Source organism: Salmo salar, chromosome 13 (genome assembly GCF_965601325.2).
Source record: "Salmo salar chromosome 13, fSalSal1, whole genome shotgun sequence".
NCBI classification, from domain to species: domain Eukaryota; kingdom Metazoa; phylum Chordata; class Actinopteri; order Salmoniformes; family Salmonidae; genus Salmo; species Salmo salar.
In genome coordinates this window covers 46793348-46817141 of record NC_138303.1, presented here as the reverse complement: position 1 = coordinate 46817141, position 23794 = coordinate 46793348, and the positions used below count along the sequence as shown (strand labels likewise).

The 23794-nt window shown below is 42.1% G+C and overlaps 1 protein-coding gene across 2 annotated transcripts in view; it reads left to right on the top strand.

The window, feature by feature from the left end:
- Positions 1 to 18400, top strand: part of LOC106566976 (plexin-B1) — a 71512-nt gene extending 53112 nt beyond the window's left edge. Inside the window, exons 34-38 of one of the 2 annotated variants that reach the window (XM_014135685.3) lie at positions 3545 to 3692; positions 3887 to 3951; positions 7559 to 7634; positions 13055 to 13129; positions 13242 to 18400. In XM_014135685.3, the coding sequence (XP_013991160.3) occupies positions 3545 to 3692; positions 3887 to 3951; positions 7559 to 7634; positions 13055 to 13129; positions 13242 to 13346 (469 nt within the window). In that variant the 3' untranslated portion in view covers positions 13347 to 18400. Of the gene's footprint in view, positions 1 to 147; positions 888 to 3544; positions 3693 to 3886; positions 3952 to 7558; positions 7635 to 13054; positions 13130 to 13241 lie in introns of those variants that run through there. The other variant, XM_082960165.1, reaches the window with a different exon arrangement.
- The last annotated feature ends 5394 nt before the right edge of the window (positions 18401 to 23794 follow it).

Genomic DNA, 23794 nt, shown 5'->3' with positions numbered 1-23794 from the left:
TTTGCTCTGACATGCATTGTCAACAGTGGGACCTTTATATAGACAAGTAAACTCAGCAAAAAAATAAACGTCTCTTTTTGAGGACCCTGTCAGACAGGATTGGCAAAAAGTGCTCTTCACTGACGAGTCGCGGTTTTGTCTCACCAGGGGTGTTGGTCGGATTCACGTTTATCGTCGAAGGAATGAGCGTTACACCGAGGCCTGTACTCTGGAGCGGGATCGATTTGGAGGTGGAGGGTCCGTCATGGTCTGGGGCGGTGTGTCACATCATCATCGGACTGAGCTTGTTGTCATTGCAGGCAATCTCAACGCTGTGCGTTACAGGGAAGACATCCTCCTCCCTCATGTGGTACCCTTCCTGCAGGCTCATTCTGACATGACCCTCATTCTGTGTGTGATTTCCTGCAAGACAGGAATGTCAGTGTTCTGCCAATCTGGTGCAGTCCATGAGGAGGAGATACACTGCAGTACCTAATGCAGTTGGTGGCCACACCAGATACTGACTGTTACTTTTGATTTTGCCCCCCCCCCCTTTGTTCAGGGACACATTATTCAATTTCTGTTAGTCACATGTCTGTGGAACTTGTTCAGTTTATGTCTGTTGTTGAATCTTGTTTTGTTCATACAAATATTTACACATGTTAAGTTAGCTGAAAATAAACGCAGTTGACAGTGAGAGGACGTTTCTTTTTTTGCTGAGTTCATGTACCTTTCCAAATCATGTCCAATCAATTGAGTTTACCACAGATGGACTCCAATAAAGTTGTAGAAACATCTCAAGGATGATCAATGGAAACAGGATGGACCCGAGGTCCATTTCGAGTCTCATAGCAAAGGGTCTGAATACTTATGTTAATAAAGTATTTCTGTCTGAATACTTATGTAAATAAAGTATTTCTGTTTTTTATTTGTAAGAAATTAGCAAAAAGTTCTTAAAGCTTTTTTTTTGCTTCATCATTATGGGGTATTGTGTGTAGATTGCTGAGGATTTGTATTTATTTATTTATTCCATTTTAGAATAGGGCTGTAATGTAACAAAATGTGGAAAAAGTCAAAGGGTCTGAATACTTTCCGAAGGCACTGTATAAGGGTGCGGTGAGATACTTTTCTCGTTAATCTTTTTTTTTTTAACGAATACTTGAATGATAATCCACCAATGTAAGCCTTTTTAAATGCTTTATTATCCAAATGTTCAATGTGCAAGTGGGCGACGGAGAGAAAATGGTGCAGTTTGAGGCCATGTGGCGGAGAGTGAGGTGGGCGCTGGAGATGGGGGTGTTAGCAGGTGGGTTTGGGCAGGTGTGATGTAGATGTCGTTTGTGTGTATGTATTGTCTAAAAAAATAAAATATATATATTTTAAATAAGGAAAAATGACAAGCTTGCAACACGCATCTGATTATTCATTATGAATAAGATTTATTTTGTTTACATTCTTTATTGTAACCACAACGTCACAAATAATTGAACCCACACAACAGATTAACTTTGTCAAAACATTTATTTTTTAAAGACTATCAGAAAGAATGTCGGTACATATTTATTTTGATCACTCAGCTTTGCTGACAAATATAGTGTTATGCTGTGGCATAGCCTACTAAATAGGCTAAGCCTAAATTAATTAAATTGCCTAAATAAACTAGTACATTTCATAGATAAAAAAGTAACTTGGGTCTTAAAAATATCACCAACGTTTTACCCCTCCCTATCCTCGCTGGACTCTTTCATTCAGTATATTCTTCACATCAGCAAAGAAGGTCTCCGTTTGAGAAACTCACTTCATATAGAGGGGCTATCACTCTTTCACACTGTGGTAAATGAAGTCAGTTTGTTATTTAGAATTTTTTTCTGTCTCTTTTTAGAGGGAGAGAAACCAAAAGCCCACAGTACCTATTTTTCGAAAATCGTCTGTCCACATGTCGAGTGTAATTGCACCATTGTATTTACCCAAGTTATCTCTCAACTCTGGGACCACCCGCCAGCAATTTTGCAGGACTCTAATGCCAGAGAAGAGAGACTCTTGGACTGAAACATTCACACCTCCATTAATTTACCAAAATATAGTCAATTTGTTCCACAGTTCAGACTACCGATAGATCAGCGTTCTTACTCTCCCTTGTGATAGTGTGATGCAATGACAGAATGACGCAATTTACAACAATCTGCCACCATCTACCACAAATGGTCGCGGCATAAGCTCAAAACTTTTAATTGAGCAACCAATGTAGTTAACTCCAAACGTGGTTATAGCGTTGACTGCATGTTGACAGTGAATTCAGAGCCAGTCAGTGTCTAACTACACTACAAACATACTTTTGCCAGACTCCGTGAAGCAATTGTAATGAGTCCACCACAACATACTAAACAGTTTCCTGATCAGCACGGGGTAGTCTGTGTTTTAATTTCGTTGTGTATTAGAAACACAGTTTGAGATCATTTGTGTGCAGATTTCGCCAGTGGTTGAATGGGGAATTGGGCTTCCCGGGAAAATGTTGTCTGAGGTTGAAACAGTAACAAAGGAGGGTGGGGCTTAGCGAAGGGTCAATTGTTGAGGAATTGTACTTACGAACTATCTTGTGAACTTATTTTTTCTCAAAGGCCCAGTGCAGTCAACACTGAGGTTGGAATAATACTGTAAAATTGTGCAAATTATGATAATGGCCTTTTAGTCTAAGACCTGTTTGGAAAGACTGCATAAAATAAATGTAACCCTATTTTGGTGGGATGGAGCTATGGCCTTTCCATGGTGACATTTCCATACGGTAAATTAGCTAATAGACCAATAAGAAAGAGTTCCAAACCTCTCTGCCAATAACAGCTAGTTTTCAGTTTTCCCCCTCTCCACTCAGACCACTCCCAGACAGTCCTAGCAAAGTTCTTGCTTGAGAAATCACAGTAAGGTACTTAATAGTTACCCAGAAATGATTTGATATTGAAATAAAAACAGCTACATTGGGGCCTCCCGAGTTGGCGCAGCGGTCTGAGGCATGGCATCGCAGTGCTAGAGGCGTCACTACAGACTCAATTGGCCCAGCATCATCCGGGTTAGGGGAGGGTTTGGCCAGCCGGGATGTCCTTTTCTCATTGCGCTCTAGCGACTCCTATTGGCAGGCCGGGTGCATGCATGCTGACTGGTCGCCAGTTGTACGTTGTTTCCTCCAACACATTTGTGCGGTTGGCTTCCGGGTTAAGCTAGCAGTGTCAAGAAGCAGTGCGGCTTTGCAGGGTCATGTTTCGGAGGACGCATGGCTCTCGACCTTCGCCTCTCCCGAATTCGTACTGGAGTTGCAGCGATGGGACAAGACTGTAACTACCAATTTAGATTTCACGAAATTGGGGAGAAAAAGGGGTAAAAAAGTACAAAAACGAAAAATTAAAAAAATAAACGGCTACATTGGATTTATTTATTTTTAATTTCTTTCATGTTTTATATTTTTTGTGTAGTGTTTTGGGAATCTGGGCCCAGGGCTTTGTCATTGAATAGACTTAAGTTATTTCTGCATTTTATATGGTGCGACTTGTTTGTTGATTTGTTTTCCCACCAGTTTACCCCTGAGGTTCTGGATCAACATCCTGAAGAACCCCCAGTTCATCTTTGATGTTCAGGCATCGGACCATGTGGATGCTGTGCTGTCTGTCATAGCCCAGACCTTCATGGACTCATGTACCATCGCAGAGCACAAGCTGGGCAGGGTGAGCCAAACACAGGGAGAGGAGACCTTACGGAGGATGCTAAGGGGGAACGGAAGGTCTAGCAGAAATTAAGGGAGAGTAGAGATGAAAGAAAGAAAGAATACTAGATAGAGAATGAGAGCATGCAGGTTCTCAACATTCATGTAACCATACTGTGTTTCGAGTATAAAATGTAAATGTTTTCCCCCCTCTAGGACTCTCCTATCAACAAGTTGCTGTATGCCAGAGATATCCCACGGTACAAGCAGATGGTAGAGAGGTGAGAATACACCAGGCTCTTGCCCTCCTGATTGGCAGAGCAGAGAGGGCACCGCCACTGTATCAGTGCCATGCAGCAGCCACACTGAGCCTGCAGGGCTTCTTCTATGGAGAGTCTGTCTGGCAGCACGATGCACACACCATTTCTGTAGCTATACACTATGGTTGAGGAAACTCAGTCATACAAGTTCTACTGTACAGTCGAGGCCAAAAGTTTTGAGAATGACACAAATATTAATTTCCACAAAGTTTGCTACTTCAGTGTCTTTAGATATTTTTGTCAGATGTTACTATGGAATACTGAAATATAATTACAAGCATTTGTAAATAAGTGTCAAAGGCTTTTATTGACAATTACATGAAGTTGATGCAAAGAGTCAATATTTGCAGTGTTCACCCTTCTTTTTCAAGACCTCTGCAATCCGCCCTGGCATGCTGTCAATTAACTTCTGGGCCATATCCTGACTGATGGCAGCTCATTCTTGCATAATCAATGCTTGGAGTTTGTCAGAATTTGTGGGTTTTTGTTTGTCCACCCGCCTCTTGAGGATTGACCACAAGATCTCAATGGGATTAAGGTCTGGGGAGTTTCCTGGTCATGGACCCAAAATATCAATGTTTTGTTCCCCGAGCCACTTAGTTATCACTTTTGCCTTATGGCAAGGTGCTCCATCATGCTGGAAAAGGCATTGTTCAACACCAAACTGTTCCTGGATGGTTGGGAGAAGTTGCTCTCGGAGGATATGTTGGTACCATTCTTTATTCATGGCTGTGTTCTTAGGCAAAATTGTGAGTGAGCCCACTCCCTTGGCTGAGAAGCAACCCCACACATGAATGGTCTCAGGATGCTTTACTGTTGGCATGACACAAGACCGATGGTAGCGCTCACCTTGTCTTCTCCGGACAAGCTTTTTTCCGGATGCCCCAAACAATCGGAAAGGGGATTCATCAGAGAAAATGACTTTACCCCAGTCCTCAGCAGTCCAATCCCTGTTCCTTTTGCAAAATATCAGGCTATCCCTGATGTTTATCCTGGAGAGAAGTGGCTTCTTTGCTTCCCTTCTTGACACCAGGCCATCCTCCAAAAGTCTTTGCCTCACTGTGCGTGCAGATGCACTCACACCTGCATGCTGCCATTCCTGAGCATGCTCTGTACTGGTGGTGCTCCGATTCCGCAGCTGAATCAACTTTAGGAGACGGTCCTGGCGCTTGCTGGACTTTCTTGGGCGCCCTGAAGCCTTCTTCACAACAACTGAACAGCTCTCCTTGAAGTTCTTGATGATCCGATAAATAGTTGATTTAGGTGCAATCTTACTGGCAGCAATATCCTTGCCTGTGAAGCCCTTTTTGTGCAAAGCAATGATGATGGCACGTGTTTCCTTGCAGGTAACCGTGGTTGACAGAGGAAGAACAATGATTCCAAGCACCACCCTCCTTTTGAAGCTTCTAGTCTGTTATTCAAACTCAATCCGCATGACAGAGTGATCTCCAGCCTTGTCCTCGTCAGCACTCACACCTGTGTAAACGAGAGAATCACTGACATGGATTGGTCCTATTGTGGCAGGGCTGAAATGCAGTGGAAATGTTTTTTGGGGATTCAGTTCATTTGCATGGCAAAGAGGGACTTTCACCCGATCACTCTTCATAACATTCTGGAGTATATGCAAATTGCCATCATACAAACTGAGGCAGCAGACTTTGTGAAAAATTTATATTTGTGTCATTCTCAAAACTTTTCGCCACGACTGTAGTCATTAGCATGCAATGGATTTCAGAAAGGAAATGCCATGTATTCGTTTAACCATTTATTAGAAAAGATTAACAATACATTAGGTATTGGGGATTGGCTCTGCTCCTTCAGGTAGCTCAATGCCAGAGCAAAGCTTCAATATATAGTCAGGTCCATAAATATTTGGGCATTGACCAAGTTATTATTATTTTAGCTGTCTTCCACAGCATATTGGAGTTGAAATTAAATAATGAATATGAGCTGAAAGTGCAGACTTTGAGCTTTAATTTGAGGGTATTTACCTCCAAATTGGGTGAACGGTGTAGGAATTACAGAACTTTTTATATATGGTCCCCCCGTTTTTTTAAGGGACCAAAAGTAATTGGATTGATCGGCTATTTCCCTGGCGAAGAAAAACCCCTTCACAACAGTTGGCCAGATCAAGAACACCCTCCAGGAGGTAGGCGTATCTGTGTCAAAGTCAACATTCAAGAGAAGACTTCACCAGAGTAAATACAGACTTGCATAACTTATTGGACTGCGCTTCACAGTGCAGATGGACAATGACCCGAACCATACTGCGAAAGCAACCCAATACTTTTTTTAAGTCCAAGAAGTGGAATGTTCTGCAATGGCCAAGTCAATCACGTGACCAGAATCCAATTGAACATGCATTTCACTTGCTGAAGGCAAAACGCCCCAAGAACAAGCAGGAACTGAAGACCGCTGCAGTAAAGGCCTGGCAGAGCATCACCAGGGAAGAAACACAGCATCTGGTGATGTCTATGGGTTCCAAACTTCAGGCAGTTATTGACTGAAAGATTTGCAACCAAGTATTAAAACTCACAATTTAATGTATGATTGTTAGTTTGTCCAATTTAGTTTTGAGCCCATAAAATTCGGAGGACGACATAAAAAGTGCTGTAATTCCTACATTGTTCACCCGATTTTTAGAAATACATTTACATTTTAGTCATTTAGCAGACGCTCTTATCCAGAGTGACTTACAGTAGTGAATGCATACATTTCATTTTTTTGTACTGGTCCCCCGTGGGAATCGAACCCACAACCCTGGCGTTGCAAACACCATGCTCTACCAACTGAGCCACACGGGACTACCCTCATATTAAAGCTGAAAGTCTGCACTTTCAGCTCATTGTTTCCTTTCAAGTCCATTGTGGTGGCGTACAGAGCCAAAATGATAACTTGGTCAATGTCAAAATATTTATGGACCTGACTGTATAATAAAATAACGACAGGCAGTGAGCAAGCACAGTATTCTATACAACTCCCCCTGCAGGAAGGAAAATGGAACCAAACAGGTGGAGGCTGGGGTGGTGGTGGGTAGCAAGAACAAGCAAACTCATACTATCAGTAGCAGAAAGTGACAGAGGATGTGTGAGCAGAACCTGGTCAGTTTAAATAGACCGCCATATTAAGTATGAAGTGTTAGCATCTGATCTGCACCAATCTGACAGGTTAGCATTTTTGGTCATGAATCTTGTTCTGGAGGCAACTTAAGGGACCAAAAGTGGTCATTAGCTGACACAGCCACAAAGTCATAAAATCGGATTTTTAAACCTAACCCCACTGCTAACCCTAATGCCTAACCTTAAATTAAGCACATTTTTGTTTTCATTAATTTGTACAATATAGCTGGCTCCATCTAGCGGAAATCGCTCAGATCTGCCTCCAGGACAAGATTAATCCCAATAAACATCAACTTGCCAATCTTAGCTGATGCATATACCTGGGTTTCCCGTCTGAACCGGCTTCGCTTTATGAATGAGTGGTTTATGAGTGTATAGCATATGGGTTTTATGAAGGGTGCCCTAATCTCAGATTTCTATTCAATCTCTACTTCTTTCTCTCTTTTCAGATACTATGCTGACATCAGGCAGACCATTTCTGCCAGTGACCAGGAAATGAATTCTGCTCTTGCTGAACTGTCTCGAGTATGTTACATAAACATTTTTTTAAAATCAAATCAAATGTATTTATATAGCCCTTCGTACATCAGCTGATATCTCAAAGTGCTGTACAGAAACCCAGCCTAAAACCCCAAACAGCAAGCAAAGCATGTGAAAGAAGCACGGTGGCTAGGAAAAACTCCCTAGGAAAAACTCCCTAGAAAGGCCAAAAACCTAGGAAGAAACCTAGAGAGGAACCAGGCTATGAGGGGTGGCCAGTCCTCTTCTGGCTGTGCAGGGTGGATATTATAACAGAACATGGTCAAGATGTTAAAATATTCATAAATGACCAGCATGGTCAAATAATAATAATCATAGTAGTTGTCGAGGGTGCTTCAAGCACGTCCGGTGAACAGGTCAGGGTTCCATAGCTGCAGGCAGAACAGTTGAAACTGGAGCAGCAGCACGGCCAGGTGGACAGCAAGGAGTCATCATGCCAGGTAGTCCTGAGGCATGGTCCTAGGGCTCAGGTCCTCCAAGAGAAAGACGGAAAGAGAGAAAGAGAGAATTAGAGAGAGCATATTTAAATTCACACAGGACACCGGATAAGACAAGAGAAATACTCCAGATGTAACAGACTGACCCTAGCCCCCCGACACATAAACTACTGCAGCATAAATACTGGAGGCTGAGACAGGAGGGATCAGAAGACACTGTGGCCCCATCCGATGATACCCCCGGAAAGGGCCAAACAGCCAGGATATAACCCCACCCACTTTGCCAAAGCACAGCCCCCACACCACTAGAGGGATGTCTCCAACCACCAACTTACCGTCCTAAGACAAGGCCGAGTATAGCCCACAACGATCTCGGCCATGGCATAACCCAAGGGGGGGGCGCCAACCCAGACAGGAAGACCACGTCAGTGACTCAACCCACTCAAGTGACGCACCCCTCCCATGGACGGCATGGAAGAACACCAGTAAGCCAGTGACTCAGCCCCTGTAATAGGGTTAGAGGCAGAGAATCCCAGTGGAAAGAGGGGAACCGGCAAGGCAGAGACAGCAAGGGCGGTTCGTTGCGCCAGCCTTTCCGTTCACCTTCACACTCCTGGGCCAGACTATACTTAATCATAGGACCTACTGAAGAGATAAGTCTTCAGTAAAGACTTAAAGGTTGAGACTGAGTCTGCGTCTCTCACATTGGTAGGCAGACCATTCCATAAAAATGGAGCTCTATAGGAGAAAGCCCTACCTCCAGCCGTTTGCTTAGAAATTCTAGGGACAATTAGGAGGCCTGCGTCTTGTGACCGTAGCGTACGTGTAGGTATGTACGGCAGGACCAAATCGGAAAGATAGGTAGGAGCAAGTCCATGTAATGCTTTGTAAAACCTTGAAATCAGCCCTTGCCTTAACAGGAAGCCAGAGTAGGGAGGCTAGCACTGGAGTAATATGATCAAATTTTTTGGTTCTAGTCAGGATTCTAGCAGCCGTATTTAGCACTAACTGAAGTTTGTTTAGTGCTTTATCCGGGTAGCCGGAAAGTAGAGCATTGCAGTAGTCCAGCCTAGAAGTAACAAAAGCATGGATAATTTTTCTGCGTCATTTTTGGACAGAAAGTTTCTGATTTTTGCAATGTTACGTAGATGGGAAAAAGCTGTCCTTGAAACAGTCTTGATATGTTCTTCAAAAGAGAGATCAGGGTCCAGAGTAACGCTGAGGTCCTTCACAGTTTTATTTGAGACGACTGTACAACCATCCAGATTAATTGTCAGATTCAACAGAAGATCTCTTTGTTTCTTGGGACCTAGAACAAGCATCTCTGTTTTGTCCGAGTTTAAAAGTAGAAAGTTTGCAGCCATCCACTTCTTTATGTCTGAAACACAGGCTTCTAGCGAGGGCAATTTTGGGGCTTCACCATGTTTCATTAAAATGTACAGCTGTGTGTCGTCCGCATAGCAGTGAAATTTAACATTATGTTGTCGAATGACATCCCCAAGAGGTAAAATATATAGTGAAAACAATAGTGGTCCTAAAACGGAACCTTGAGGAACACCGAAATGTACAATTGATTTGTCAGAGGACAAACCATTCACAGAGACAAACTGATATCTTTCCGACAGATAAGATCTAAACCAGGCCAGAACTTGTCCATGTAGAACAATTTGGGTTTCCAATCTCTTCAAAAGAATGTGGTGATCGATGGTATCAAAAGCGGCACTAAGATCTAGGAGCACGAGGACAGATGCAGAGCATCGGTCTGACGTCATTAAAAGGTCATTTACCACCTTCACAAGTGCAGTCTCAGTGCTATGATGGGGTCTAAAACCAGACTGAAGCGTTTTGTATACATTGTTTGTTTTCAGGAAGGCAGTGAGCTTTTTCTAAAATTTTTGAGAGGAATGGAAGATTCAATATAGGCCGATTCGTTTTTTTATAATTTCTGGGTCAAGATTCGGCTTTTTCGAGAGGCTTTATTACTGCCACTTTTAGTGAGCTTGGTACACATCCGGTGGATAGAGAGCCATTTATTATGTTCAACATAGGAGGGCCAAGCACAGGAAGCAGCTCTTTCAGTAGTTTAGTTGGAATAGGGTCCAGTATGCAGCTTGAGGGTTTGGAGGCCATGATTATTTTCATCATTGTGTCAAGAGATATAGTACTAAAACACTTTAGTATCTCCCTTGATCCTAGGTCCTGGCAGAGTTGTGTAGACTCAGGACAATGGAGCTTTGGAGGAATACCCAGATTTAAAGAGGAGTCCGTAATTTGCTTTCTAATGATCATGATCTTTTCCTCAAAGAAGTTCATAAATGTATTACTGCTGAAGTGAAAGCCATCCTCCATTTGCGAATGCTGCTTTTTAGTTAGCTTTGCGACAGTATCAAAAATAAATTTCGGATTGTTCTTATTTTCCTCAATTAAGTTGGAAAAATAGGATGATCGAGCAGCAGTGAGGGAGGGCTCTTCGATACTGCACGGTACTGTCTTTCCAAGCTAGTCGGAAGACTTCCAGTTTGGTGTGGCGCCATTTCCGTTCCAATTTTCTGGAAGCTTGCTTCAGAGCTCGTGTATTTTCTGTATACCAGGGAGCTAGTTTCTTATGACAGATGTTTTTAATTTTTAGGGGTGCAACTGCATCTAGGGTATTGCGCAAGGTTAAATTGAATTCCTCGGTTAGGTGGTTAACTGATTTTTGTCCTCTGACGTCCTTGGGTAGGCAGAGGCAGTCTGGAAGGGCATCAAGGAATCTTTGGGTTGTCTGAGAATTTATAGCACGACTGTTAATGCTCCTTGGTTGGGGTCTGAGCAGATTATTTGTTGCAATTGCAAACGTAATAAAATGGTGGTCCGATAGTCCAGGATTATGAGGAAAAACATTAAGATCCACAACATTTATTCCATGGGACAAAACTAGGTCCAGAGTATGACTGTGGCAGTGAGTAGGTCCAGAGACATGTTGGACAAAACCCACTGAGTCGATGATGGCTCCGAAAGCCTTTTGGAGTGGGTCTGTGGACTTTTCCATGTGAATGTTAAAGTCACCAAAAATTAGAATATTATCTGCTATGACTACAAGATCCGATAGGAATTCAGGGAACTCAGTGAGGAACACTGCATATGGCCCAGGAGGCCTGTAAACAGTAGCTATAAAAAGTGAGTGAGTAGGCTGCATAGATTTCATGACTAGAAGCTCAAAAGACGAAAACGTCATTGTTTTTTTTTTGTAAATTGAAATTTGCTATCGTAAATGTTAGCAACACCTCCGCCTTTGCCGGATGCACGGGGGGTATGGTCACTAGTGTAACCAGGGGGTGAGGCCTCATTTAACACAGTAAATTCATCAGGCTTAAGCCATGTTTCAGTCAGGCCAATCACATCAAGATTATTATCAGTGATTAGTTCATTGACTATAACTGCCTTGGAAGTGAGGGATCTAACATTAAGTAACCCAATTTTGAGATGTGAGGTATCACAATCTCTTTCAATAATGGCAGGAATGGAGGAGGTCTTTATACTAGTGAGATTGCTAAAGCGAACACCGCCATTTTTAATTTTGCCCAACCTAGATCGAGGCACAGACACGGTCTCAATGGGGAAAGCTGAGCTGACTACGCTGACTGTGCTAGTGGCAGACTCCACTAAGCTGGCAGGCTGGCTAACAGCCTGCTGCCTGGCCTGCACCCTATTTCATTGTGGAGCTAGAGGAGTTAGAGCCCTGTCTATGTTCGTAGATAAGATGAGAGCACCCCTCCAGCTAGGATGGAGTCCGTCACTCCTCAACAGGCCAGGCTTGGTCCTGTTTGTGGGTGAGTCCCAGAAAGAGGGCCAATTATCTACAAATTCTATCTTTTGGGAGGGGCAGAAAACAGTTTTCAACCAGCGATTGAGTTGTGAGACTCTGCTGTAGAGCTCATCACTCCCCCTAACTGGGAGGGGGCCAGAGACAATTCATCGATGCCGACACATCTTTCTAGCTGATTTACACGCTGAAGCTATGTTGCGCTTGGTGACCTCTGACAGTTTCATCCTAACATCGTTGGTGCCGACGTGGATAACAATATCTCTATACTCTCTACACTCGCCAGTTTTAGCTTTAGCCAGCACCGTCTTTAGATTAGCCTTAACGTCGGTAGCCCTGCCCCCTGGTAAACAGTGTATGATCGCTGGATGATTAGTTTTAAGTCTAATACTGCGGGTAATGGAGTCGCCAATGACTAGGGTTTTCAATTTGTCAGAGCTAATGGTGGGAGCCGTCGGCGTCTCAGACCCCACAACGGGAGGAGTAGAGACCAGAGAAGTCTCGGCCTCCGACTCCGACTCGCTTAATGGGGAGAACCGGTTGAAAGTTTCTGTCGGCTGAATAAGCGACACCGGTTGAGCATTCCTACAGCGTTTCCCTCCAGAAGCCATGAGAAAGTTGTCCGGCTGCGGGGACCGTGCGAGGGGGTTTATACTAACGTTACTATCTGTACTTACTGGTGGCACAGACGCTGTTTCATCCTTTCCTACACTGAAATTGCCCTTGCCTAACGATTGCGTCTGAAGCTGGGCTTGCAGCACAGCTATCCTTGCCGTAAGGCGATCGTTCTCCTGTATATTATAAGTACAACGACTGCAATTAGAAGGCATCATGTTAATGTTACTTAGCTTCGGCTGTTTGAAGTCCTGACGAACCATGTCCAGATAAAACCTCCGGGGTGAAAAAGTTCAATGAAAAAAGTTGAGTGAGGGAAAAAGTAAAAATATGAATGAAAAAAGTTGAGTGACGGAAAAAGTAAAAATATACGGTAATGAAAAAGTAAAAAACCGTCAGGTAGCAAAGTAAGATCGGCAACAAACCGCACAGCAGCGTAAACAAGTCTGCAAGTTGTGACCGGAAACAGGAAAAAATCTTGGTTGTTTTTGCATAGAGCACTTAGAAGTTATGAACCAAAGTTTTTGTATTTCCACCTTTCTTTGCAGAATTATGCTGGTGAGGTGAACTACCTTGTAGCCCTGCATGAGCTGTACAAGTATATCAACAAGTACTACGATCAGGTGAGTCCAACATTTCAATCCATTGGTTTTTGAGGCCCATACTTGTAATTTCTATTTGATGTTAAGCTAGTTGAGATGAACTTAACCTGTTATTGGTATTGTCTCCTCCCAGATCATCACCGCTCTAGAGGAGGACCCTACAGCTCAGAAGATGCAGCTGGGATACAGGCTCCAGCAGATTGCGGCTGCCGTGGAAAATAAAGTCACTGACCTATGATAAGAGTGGCCCTGAGACGGGACAGGCTGAGACCCTGAGGAAAAGACACCTGCTGAGAGGAGTAGTCCGAAAGGAAAAGAATGTGTGAAAAGGAAAAAGACCTTGTGCATACAGGGTGTGATTTCCCTCTCTTTTTGGCAGACTGAAGGAAGTAAAGAAGGTTGAGGTGCACTCAGTGGTGCCCTTCTCTTTGCCATATCTGTGTAGAGTTACTGTGCGTAGATTCTCCTGACAAGCTGCACAGGAGATTTCCATAGCAACCTGACTGCATTTACCCGCTGCTACTCAGTGTGTACATACATAGACATTATCCTGAGTAAATGAGCAAAGCCCTGTTGAACTCTCTGGACTGCTGCAGAGTTTCTGCAACACAAACAACGTCTTACTGGGATGAAATGGATGGATAAAGCTTACAGCACTAAAATTTATTGAATAGCACTTATTGCATTTATGCTATTGTCATTCACTTGCTAATGCCTTCTGTTTCCCTGAATCACATTTTCAAAGTCTTACTTTTCTGGTATAACTATCCTTTGCAGACAATGTGTGAGGTAGTATTATCTTCACTCCCCATCAATGATTTTGTCGATCCACAAAGTTTTTCTGCTTCATGTAGTTGGACACTAAAGAACAGACTGCTTTCAATACATTGTGAAAATGTTAGGTACTCCATGTGCTGGCTTTTATGGTCACCCAGCTTTGACATTCAAATCATAGAGAATGTTCCTTTCCAAAATCGTGTATGATGTACAAGTCATTTTAGTGCATTTCTGATGGTAATTCTACGGTTCCCTATAATTGCAGTAGCCAAGCTGATATTTTCCGTCCTAATGCTGTGATAATGATAGACATCTCTAGCTTAAACCTCCAGAGAAATCTCAGCTAGTTAATGTTCAATCTGCAGAACGTTTCCTTCTCTTAGCCTTGTGCCAGACTTCACTACACATTATCTTTCAATGGCAGACTAGAAGGTGCTCTCAAAAAGGTGTATTTTGTGAGCAGCAGGAGCTAGTAATCAAACACAACAATTCACAGAAGTGAATGTGATCGAACAGTTTGTTTTAGAAAATGGCTGGTTATGTGACCAATATGAACTTTTCTGTCAACACTGTGGGATGCGACGACTAACAAGCAACAGTTGTTCCTGTTCGCGGGTTTTTCCGACACTGATTATTTTAACAAATCACGATTTAGCAGGGTGTGTCTCTTTCGAATTTCGGAAGGGGGGGAGATGACATTTGTCCCTCTGACTTAAAAGAAACTTGCAGAGAAAGGGGGTTGGAGCTAACGTTCGGCTTCCGCTCCTCATTCTAGTATCTTTTCTCATACATATCCCCCCCCCCCCCCCCCCCCCAGAACATGAAAGAGTATCTGACGCAATTACGTAAGATTTTAGTTCTGGGTATCCGAGATTAAGTATAGTTGTAAAGGTTGAGCGAAAGGAGTTTGAGATTGGCAATATAATATTGTTTGTCTCATAAAACTTGCAGCATGACATGTTTTTAGTCTCATCAATGAATCCTTTAGCCCAAGGCCTTTTTCTGACTGAAATTAAACGGTAGCCCTATTGTTTGATTTTCACTAATACAACATTTTAACCCTCAAGCTACTGACGAGTCATTTTGACCCCATAGGTATATTTATCATAGCCCAAAGGTGGTTTATTAAAATCTTCAAATTTGTAATGACAAATCTAAATCCATGTTTTTAGTGTTTCTGTATCAATATGGGGGTCATTCCACCAATTCGATGCCTTTTGGGATGTGGAATTTGGTGGGATTGTTTTGTTGATTTCACCTCATTTTAACATTCTGTCATAAAATCTCCTTGTGACAGGGGGAATGGAAGCTTGTTGTGTGCAACAGGGAGGGGCAATTTGAGTGCAAGCTTCAACATTAAATTTTTTTTTTTTAAACATTTCTAGCCTGTTTATCTATGGGTAACAGGGTTGACATGTTATGCTCGACCCATTCAGTTTCCCACCACAAAACACCATAAAATGGCCAAAAAGAGTAGAACCATCTCACCTGTCACCGATGTTCAATGTTTCTTTTGAAACATTGAGTTCACATAACAGCATTCACCTTAAAATGAGGGATTGTTTGGTTTTTTTACCTTAAAATTAATCACTAAATTAATTAAATAAATACTTTTCAGAAATTACTTTGTCAAAGCAACAAAATAACCAGGACTACACAATCATGTGAGAACTTTTTGGGAAGTCACAGATGATGCACGGAGGGACATGTCAAAATGCTGATTTTTGGCACATTAGCAAGTCTTTATTTATATAAAAAATATGCTTTATTGAATTGTGCATGTGATCTATATTAAAAGGGCACTTCATTGAATATAACAGGATTTTAAAATTCAATATTGGCGCAAAGATTTGACTTAAAATGTCAAAAGGACGCAAAAGGTACTTATTTCGTGGAACAACCCATGGACTATTCAGAAATTCAATTCCTTTTGGGATAGTTTTGACCCTAGCTAAAAACACTTAATTTTGTCTATAGTAATTTGATTTAAAAAATGACTTTTTATTTGAATCTAGGTTACCCGAGAGATAAATACAAGTTATCCATAGGGTGGAGGGGGACCTGTATCAGTGATTTTGATCCAATACAGATCCTCAGCAGAGATACAGCTCCCCATGTAACTTACTTGCCTAACATTGTACTTTTCTTTACCACGTATCGTATGACTGTACTTCAAAACCAAAATGACCTTATTTTTGTGCATATAAAAATTTGACAACAGTGTATAAAGTTTGCCAGTGTTATAAATACTTGATAGAACTGCAATAGAGAATTCCGATACACTCCCTCTACATAGAGAGCTGTACTGGTATGTATTCTCTGAAAAGTTGTTATTCTAGGGCAAATCCCCCCCCAAAAGTATTTCTTTGAATCCAGGTTTCTCTGGAGACATAATATTAAGTTATACGTATCATCAGAGGGTGGAGGGGGACCTGTATGAGTGATTTTGACCAAATAGACCGATCACCTGCAGAGATGGAACAGCTTATGTACTCGCCTATGGTTATAAATAAAATCAATCACATTTTATTTGTCACATGCTTTTTAGGCAACAGGTGTAGACTAACAGTGAAATGCTCACTTACGGGTCCTTTTCCAACAATGCAGTTAAAGACTTTAAAAAAATAGACACGAGGAATAAATAAGTAAAAATAAAGAGTAGTGGTAGCTGCAGTGTGTGTGGTGTCTGTGGGGGGGGGGGGGGGGGCAGTGTCAGTGTGTGTGCATAGTCAGTGCAAGAGAGTTAGTAAAAATAAAGGCTAAATGCAGGAAGTCCGGGTAGCCATTTTAATTAGGTATGTAGCAGTCTTGTTTAAAAGTCTTATGACTTGGGGATATAAGATGTTCAGGGTACTTTTGGTTCCAGACTTGGTGCATTGTTACCGCTTTGTTGTGCTGTAGCAAAGAGAACAGTCTGTGGCTTGGGTCGCTGGAGTCTTTGACAATTGTTTGGGCCTTCCTCTGACACCGCCTGGTATAGAGGTCCTTGATGGCTATAACTAGGTATGACCGTGTACAAAATCTAAATTTACCTTAGATATATGCCAATTTGCAGTCAAAACAGCTCAGAACAGTCTGTTGGTCGTATTAATACTTGGTAAAACTGTAATACAGAAACCCACTACCCTCTAAAATGAACACATAGTGCTGTGTATTCTCTACGGTAAATGTTATATAAATTCCTATATTCTATAGGTGCAAGCAACTTGTGATATTTTGGATGCTATACCATTTGCTTTGAGGTGACTTTGGGCATGCTTTTTGAAGCTTCCTGCCATAGCCTCTTCCACTCCCATTGTTTTACTAACAGTGATGGTAATGCTGTCTGTGGGCTTAGTAAATAAAGTAAACTAAGCCATACATTTGGTACATTTCTTTCAGGATCACTTTTTGAAGTGAATTTAATCATTACTTTTCAATAAAATGTAGAATATTTAAAATTGTGTACCGTCCCTTTAAATGGCAGTACTTTTTATCACATAAAATATGACCATTTATATTTTCAAAATTCTGAAAACGAAATGATACTATGGTAAATAAGCTTTTTCTGTAGTAATGTGGATAGAATTTGGGAGAAAAGGCTGCAAATTGAATGAAAGAAACATTTATATTTTAGTTTTTACAGAATATGCAAATTAACTCAAATTTAGCTAAAATAAGTCTGTTTTGGTCTCTTTTTTTCAGATTACATTAATTACATGTCTAATGTTTTAAGAAATATGTTGATATTTTGCTATGACTGTTGCTTTTTCAAATATAGTTTCTTCTTGGGGTAACAATGAACCCAGATGGTAATCGATGTATGAAAATATTTTGGTAGCCTGAGGGTTAAAATATTTTTAGGTTTCAAATTTTTATTTATTTATTTATTTTCCTGTCTGGTTGGCTGCTGGTTCGTTATCTATTTACGAAGACCAAATAATCAATGGAATTACAATGAAATCCATTGTTTGAAAGGGAGATGCGATTTCATGCAAACACCGGTCATATTCTTCTTTGGTACTGATGACATGGTCCAGAAGGAATGAATTACACTGTTCTTTATTTATTTATTTTTATAAATGCAGTAGAAGCTTTATGTAGGCCTATACTGGTCATGTTTTGACTTTTGACCCTTTTTGATTTCCGTTACTGTGTGTTTGTGGGTTGGGTAAGGGTATACTTTATAATCTGAGTATCAAAATTACGACTCGCATTACATTCTGGGACTACTGCTTTTTGACATGTCAGTTTTTACATACATTTTTAGATGTCAAGCTATAATAAGGGAATATCTGTTTGTTAGTAATGTAGAGCAAGTTATGTTGGCGATTTTTAAAGTACATTTTTGTCATCTCTTGCCATGGACATAGCAAAAGTAATCATTGTTTGTTTTCCTTGCTAAATTCAAACATTATTTGGACTTCTTTGTAAATACTTTAACGACTTGTAAGTAAGCCTACCATTAGCTTTCTCTAACTGTTTGATAGGTGAAATGTAACTTCATGTGATGCAATAAAATTGTCCAAATGTCAATGTAATTTGTGGTTTTGTATTTAAAGTGATCATTATAGAAATTTGCTGCCAGTTTAGGTCTTTGAGAGTACCTCTGTTGTGCCCTCCATCAACTGCACTACAGCAAGACCCTTCAAGCTGGAGTTAAGCCTACCCTATATGGAGCTGCAGGTAGCCTAGTGGTTAGAGCGTTGGGCCAGTAACCGAAAGTTTGCTTGTTAAAATCCCCAAGCCGTCAAGGTGAAAAATCTGTCGATCTGCACTTGAGCAAGACACTTGACCCTAATTGCTCCAGGGTTGCCATCAATAATGGCTGATCCCTGGCCGTGACCCCACTCTCCGAGGGTGTCTCCGGATATGCAGAAAAAACAGGACTGCATGTACTTTTGGGGGCCCCCCACCTTGCAACAAAACATTTTAGAGGCCCCCCTCTTGACTGTGGAGAGAAATTAAAGTTCACTTCCTGCACTTAAAAAAATGTTGCCATAGGGCATAGAGAACTTGCTTTAAAATTGTAACATTTTCTTCAATTCTACACATTTTGCCAAGGGTTGGAGAGAATTTCTTTGCTGTTTGATAGCCAAATTCCTGCAATTCTACACATTTTGTATTGACTTATGCCATGTTATGATGGCCTGAGTGAGAATGACAAACAAAATGAACTGCATGCTTTCCCGAGTTGTAGTGGGAGGACCACGCAACATATCACCGCGTGACTCCAAGCTTACTTCGATATGATGGTTATTATATAAATTTGTGCACATAAACAGGTTTCCACTGCCATTTCTCGCATGATTCATTTTAGACACAAAAAGATCCCACCTTTTCTATTATTAGATTACCGACCATTTTGAATCCCACCGCACCTTCTCCGCTATGCAATCTGGTTTCAGAGCTGGTCATGGGTGCACCTCAGCCACGCTCAAGGTCCTAAACGATATCTTAACCGCCATCGATAAGAAACAATACTGTGCAGCCGTATTCATTGACCTGGCCAAGGCTTTCGACTGTCAATCACTACATCCTCATCGGCAGACTCAATAGTCTTGGTTTCTCAAATGATTGCCTCGCCTGGTTCACCAACTACTTCTCTGATAGAGTTCAGAGTGTCAAATCGGAGGGCCTGTTGTCCGGACCTCTGGCAGTCTCTATGGGGGTGCCACAGGGTTCAATTCTTGGGCCGACTCTCTTCTCTGTATACATCAATGATGTCGCTCTTGCTGCTGGTGAGTCTCTGATCCACCTCTACGCAGACGACACCATTCTGTATACTTCTGGCCCTTCTTTGGACACTGTGTTAACAACCCTCCAGACGAGCTTCAATGCCATACAACTCTCCTTCCGTGGCCTCCAACTGCTCTTAAATACAAGTACAACTAAATGCATGCACTTCAACCGATCGCTGCCTGCACCTGCCCGCCCGTCCAGCATCACTACTCTGGACGGTTCTGACATAGAATATGTGGACAACTACAAATACCTAGGTGTCTGGTTAGACTGTAAACTCTCCTTCCAGACTCACATCAAACATCTCCAATCCAAAGTTAAATCTAGAATTGGCTTCTTATTTCGCAAACAAAGCCTCCTTCGCTCATGCTGCCAAACATACCCTCGTAAAACTGACCATCCTACTGATCCTCGACTTCGGCGATGTCATTTACAAAATAGCCTCCAATACCCTACTCAATAAATTGGATGCAGTCTATCACAGTGCCATCCATTTTGTCACCAAAGCCCCATATACTACCCACCACTGCGACCTGTACGCTCTCGTTGGCTGGCCCTCGCCAAACCCACTGGCTCCAGGTCATCTACAAGACCCTGCTAGGTAAAGTCCCCCTTATCTCAGCTCGCTGGTCACCATAGCAGCACCCACCTGTAGCACGCGCTCCAGCAGGTATATCTCACTGGTCACCCCCAAATCCAATTCCTCCTTCGGCCGCCTCTCCTTCCAGTTCTCTGCTGCCAATGACTGGAACGAACTACAAAAATCTCTGAAACTGGAAACACTTATCTCCCTCACTAGCTTTAAGCACCAGCTGTCAGAGCAGCTCACAGATTACTGCAACCGTACATAGCCCATCTATAATTTAGCCAAAACAACTACCTCTTCCCCTACTGTATTTATTTATTTTGCTCCTTTGCACCCCATTATTTATATTTCTACTTTGCACTTTCTTCCACTGCAATCTACCATTCCAGTGTTTTACTTGCTATATTGTATAAACTTTGCCACCATGGCCTTTTTTGCCTTAACCTCCCTTATCTCACCTCATTTGCTCACATTGTATATAGACTTATTTTTCTACTGTATTATTGACTGTATGTTTGTTTTACTCCATGTGTAACTCTGTTTGTTGTATGTGTCAAACTGCTTTTCTTTATCTTGGCCAGGTCGCAATTGTAAATGAGAACTTGTCTCAACTTGCCTACCTGGTTAAATAAAGGTGAAATAAAAATAAAAATAATTATTTGGTCGGGGGCCCTAAGAGACCACTTATGTCGCTTATGCCTGGATCCGACCCTGTGTAGAGGTACTGACTTATGAAGAGTAAACTGTATCATTAAAAGCATCTTCACATCATTAAGGTCTAATTTGTCTGACACAGATTTACCATTGAACATGCGTATTAGTCCAGGAGCTGGCATAATCTAAATCCGGGAAAGTGGCTCACACAGTGACTTTTTAATGGGAACCACAGGGTGGTTTTAAAGGGAACCACAGGGTACTGCAGCACACTACTTATGCCATTGACTCAAAATGTGAATTGTGTTGCTTCATGTCGGCAGATGGTTTACAGTAAATGGTGTTTTTCCAATAATGTTCAGATTGCTCTATTTGTTATGCTGTACTTCCAGCCAATCATTCTGCTGTTGAAGCCAAGGTATTGTGAGATATTTACAGTATGCCTGTCTGGTGACTGGTGTGATGAAGAGGTTTAAGAGGAGCTCATGAAAACCAGATAGCCTTGGCAGAAAGTCCTCAGTGCCATGTGCTTCACTCCCCTCTAACAAGGGCCAGGAGGTTGTGTGTGTTCAAAAGCGGAAACAGTGCCACGTCAAATGAATGCAAGTCAGTGAGGTTGTGCTAATGAAGACCTTGGGGTTTAGAGGGGAAGGTTGGTGGGTCAAATAAGTCAGTGGGGCCTGGCCTGTTGTACTCCCTGCTCGTGTCTATGAGAAGTAACCGAGCTTCTCTCTAGTTGCCGTACCATGTTTGGATTTAGTCCAGTAGCATTTGTAGTACAGTCACAGTAGCTGTGGCAGCACATCTAAAGACAAGTGATCATTATAAAAAAGTTATAGTGTAGCCTCCCAAGGTTTACAGGGAACATTTGAATTCCTACCAAGTACTGAGGATCACTCCCCTGTCTTTATGGGAGCTTAACATTTATCTCCGTTTCAGTTCATCTTTTAACATGGCTAGTAAAAAGGTTTATGCGATACCTACCTCTGTTTTTCAAACTCTCCTCATCACGTTTGCGTCTCAGTCCAAGAAAAGCTACCGCTGAGCCCCTGTGGGTGTGCTACTCGTGTTACCACACATTGGAACAGCAGCACTAATGGCTAACGGAGGCTTTACAGCGTATGCCGTGCCAAGATTAGGCCGTAATTCACTTATAAAGACTGAATAGGAGGTGGATTCTGTTTGCAGTAGAACAAGAATATTCAGCCTAAAGAAAATTCACCCAGGGTAACAGAATGAAACAAAGAGGTTATGATGGCCCCTCAAACAAATCTGTCTAGTGCTAGAAAGATGTTTGCCCAGTTAGCAGAATTATTCCTGGGCAACTGTAGGCCACATACTTTGTGTTTTTCTGGCCCAGTATAAGCCTGGGTTCCCAGCCCAAGTCTGGTGCACATACTGCATCACCGTTAGATTAAAAAGGAGAGGCACAGATCTGGCCCACACACTGATAAACTACAAATGCGTGGCCCAGCTCTGGCCCACACAGTGTAAAAGTATTCGTTCTAAACGATGTAGCCCAGATCTGGGCCATATTGTGCAAAACAATTGTAAAATAAAAAGGTGTGGTACCAGTCTGGCCCACATACTGCACAAAGGTATGGCTGAGTTCCTGTCTATAGGACCCCGGTCCAGAAGTGGGCCAGATGTAGGCTGCCACATAACCTTATATGGGGCTACATTAAACCAGCTACTCCCCAAATAACATTAAAATACTCTGCTATTAAATTCTTCATTTAAACAAAAGACAGGAGTGGTTGTTTTATATAAAACGGACTGTTTGGATCCTGAATGCTGATTGGTTGATAGCAGGGAGTTATTCACCACAATCCCCAGGTAATATTAACAGGCCATTTGAATTATCGTTCCACTCCCCCACAGCCATGCCAGGCAATTCATAAACTTCACCTCACCTTGACAAAATACAGTATTCCCCATACTTCTAGCCTATATATTGGTTTGCAACAGTTGGTGTTTGTCCAAACCTTGCTGCCTGCCTCTCCAACCTGTGCAACAATGTTGCATTTTTGTTGTTGTTGCAATCTCCACTGTGCCATAGAGAATGAACTTGTCTGGGTGAGACTGACAGCTTCTCTGAGCCAGGCAAATTCATTTATCAGGATCATTATAATGGATCTATCCAAAGAAATGGCAATAGAAACAAATGTGATACTAACAAAAATGCTCATAGTTTGCTGTAATTTCAGCTGCTTGTGTGCTATTATATTTAGTTTGCATGATAGCAAAGGAGGAGCTAACCAGCATAGCAACATAATTTGCTTGGGAATGGACGACCAGTCCGCTTGGCTGGCAACTTCAGAATCTCAGAACTAATGACTGGCTTTTGCCCGGACTCTGCTTTATGTCGGGCCTAAGAACAGCCCTTACGACCATGATCCACTAACCTTGATAATTTGGACAGCCACACTAGCTTTGCCCTCATATGGGCGCTGACAAGCAAGCCTGTTAAGGCTCAACAGCTATATTAAACTTTGATTGGTCAATCGCACTGAGATATAGCAGAGTATTTGCTTTCCGCAATTTAGGTCCCGCCTTGTTCACGCTTCCTCGCCCATGCATGCATCGCTCAATGCCCCCGTCCACTTCGCTTATCTCTATTGAAAACGAATGGGTGTTCCGTTGTTTCATCGCTCGATATCTGGACTGTTAGTGGGGTGTTATTCACAGGATTACTCCCGGGTTCTCATGCCCCTTACTAAAACACGTTGAGTGTTTTTGAAATGTTTCTTGCCGATAATGTCGCATTGATTTAACAAAAGCGTTTCATAACGCTCGGACAGAAACATGGTGAGCTGTCTGCAATTTGGCAACGTATTCATATCCCAGCCATATCCCCTGTAGCTCACCAACGTTGTTGTTGAAAATGTCCCTGCCTTTGACCACATATATTATATTTCTATTGTTATAACACTGTACCTTTTCATTAA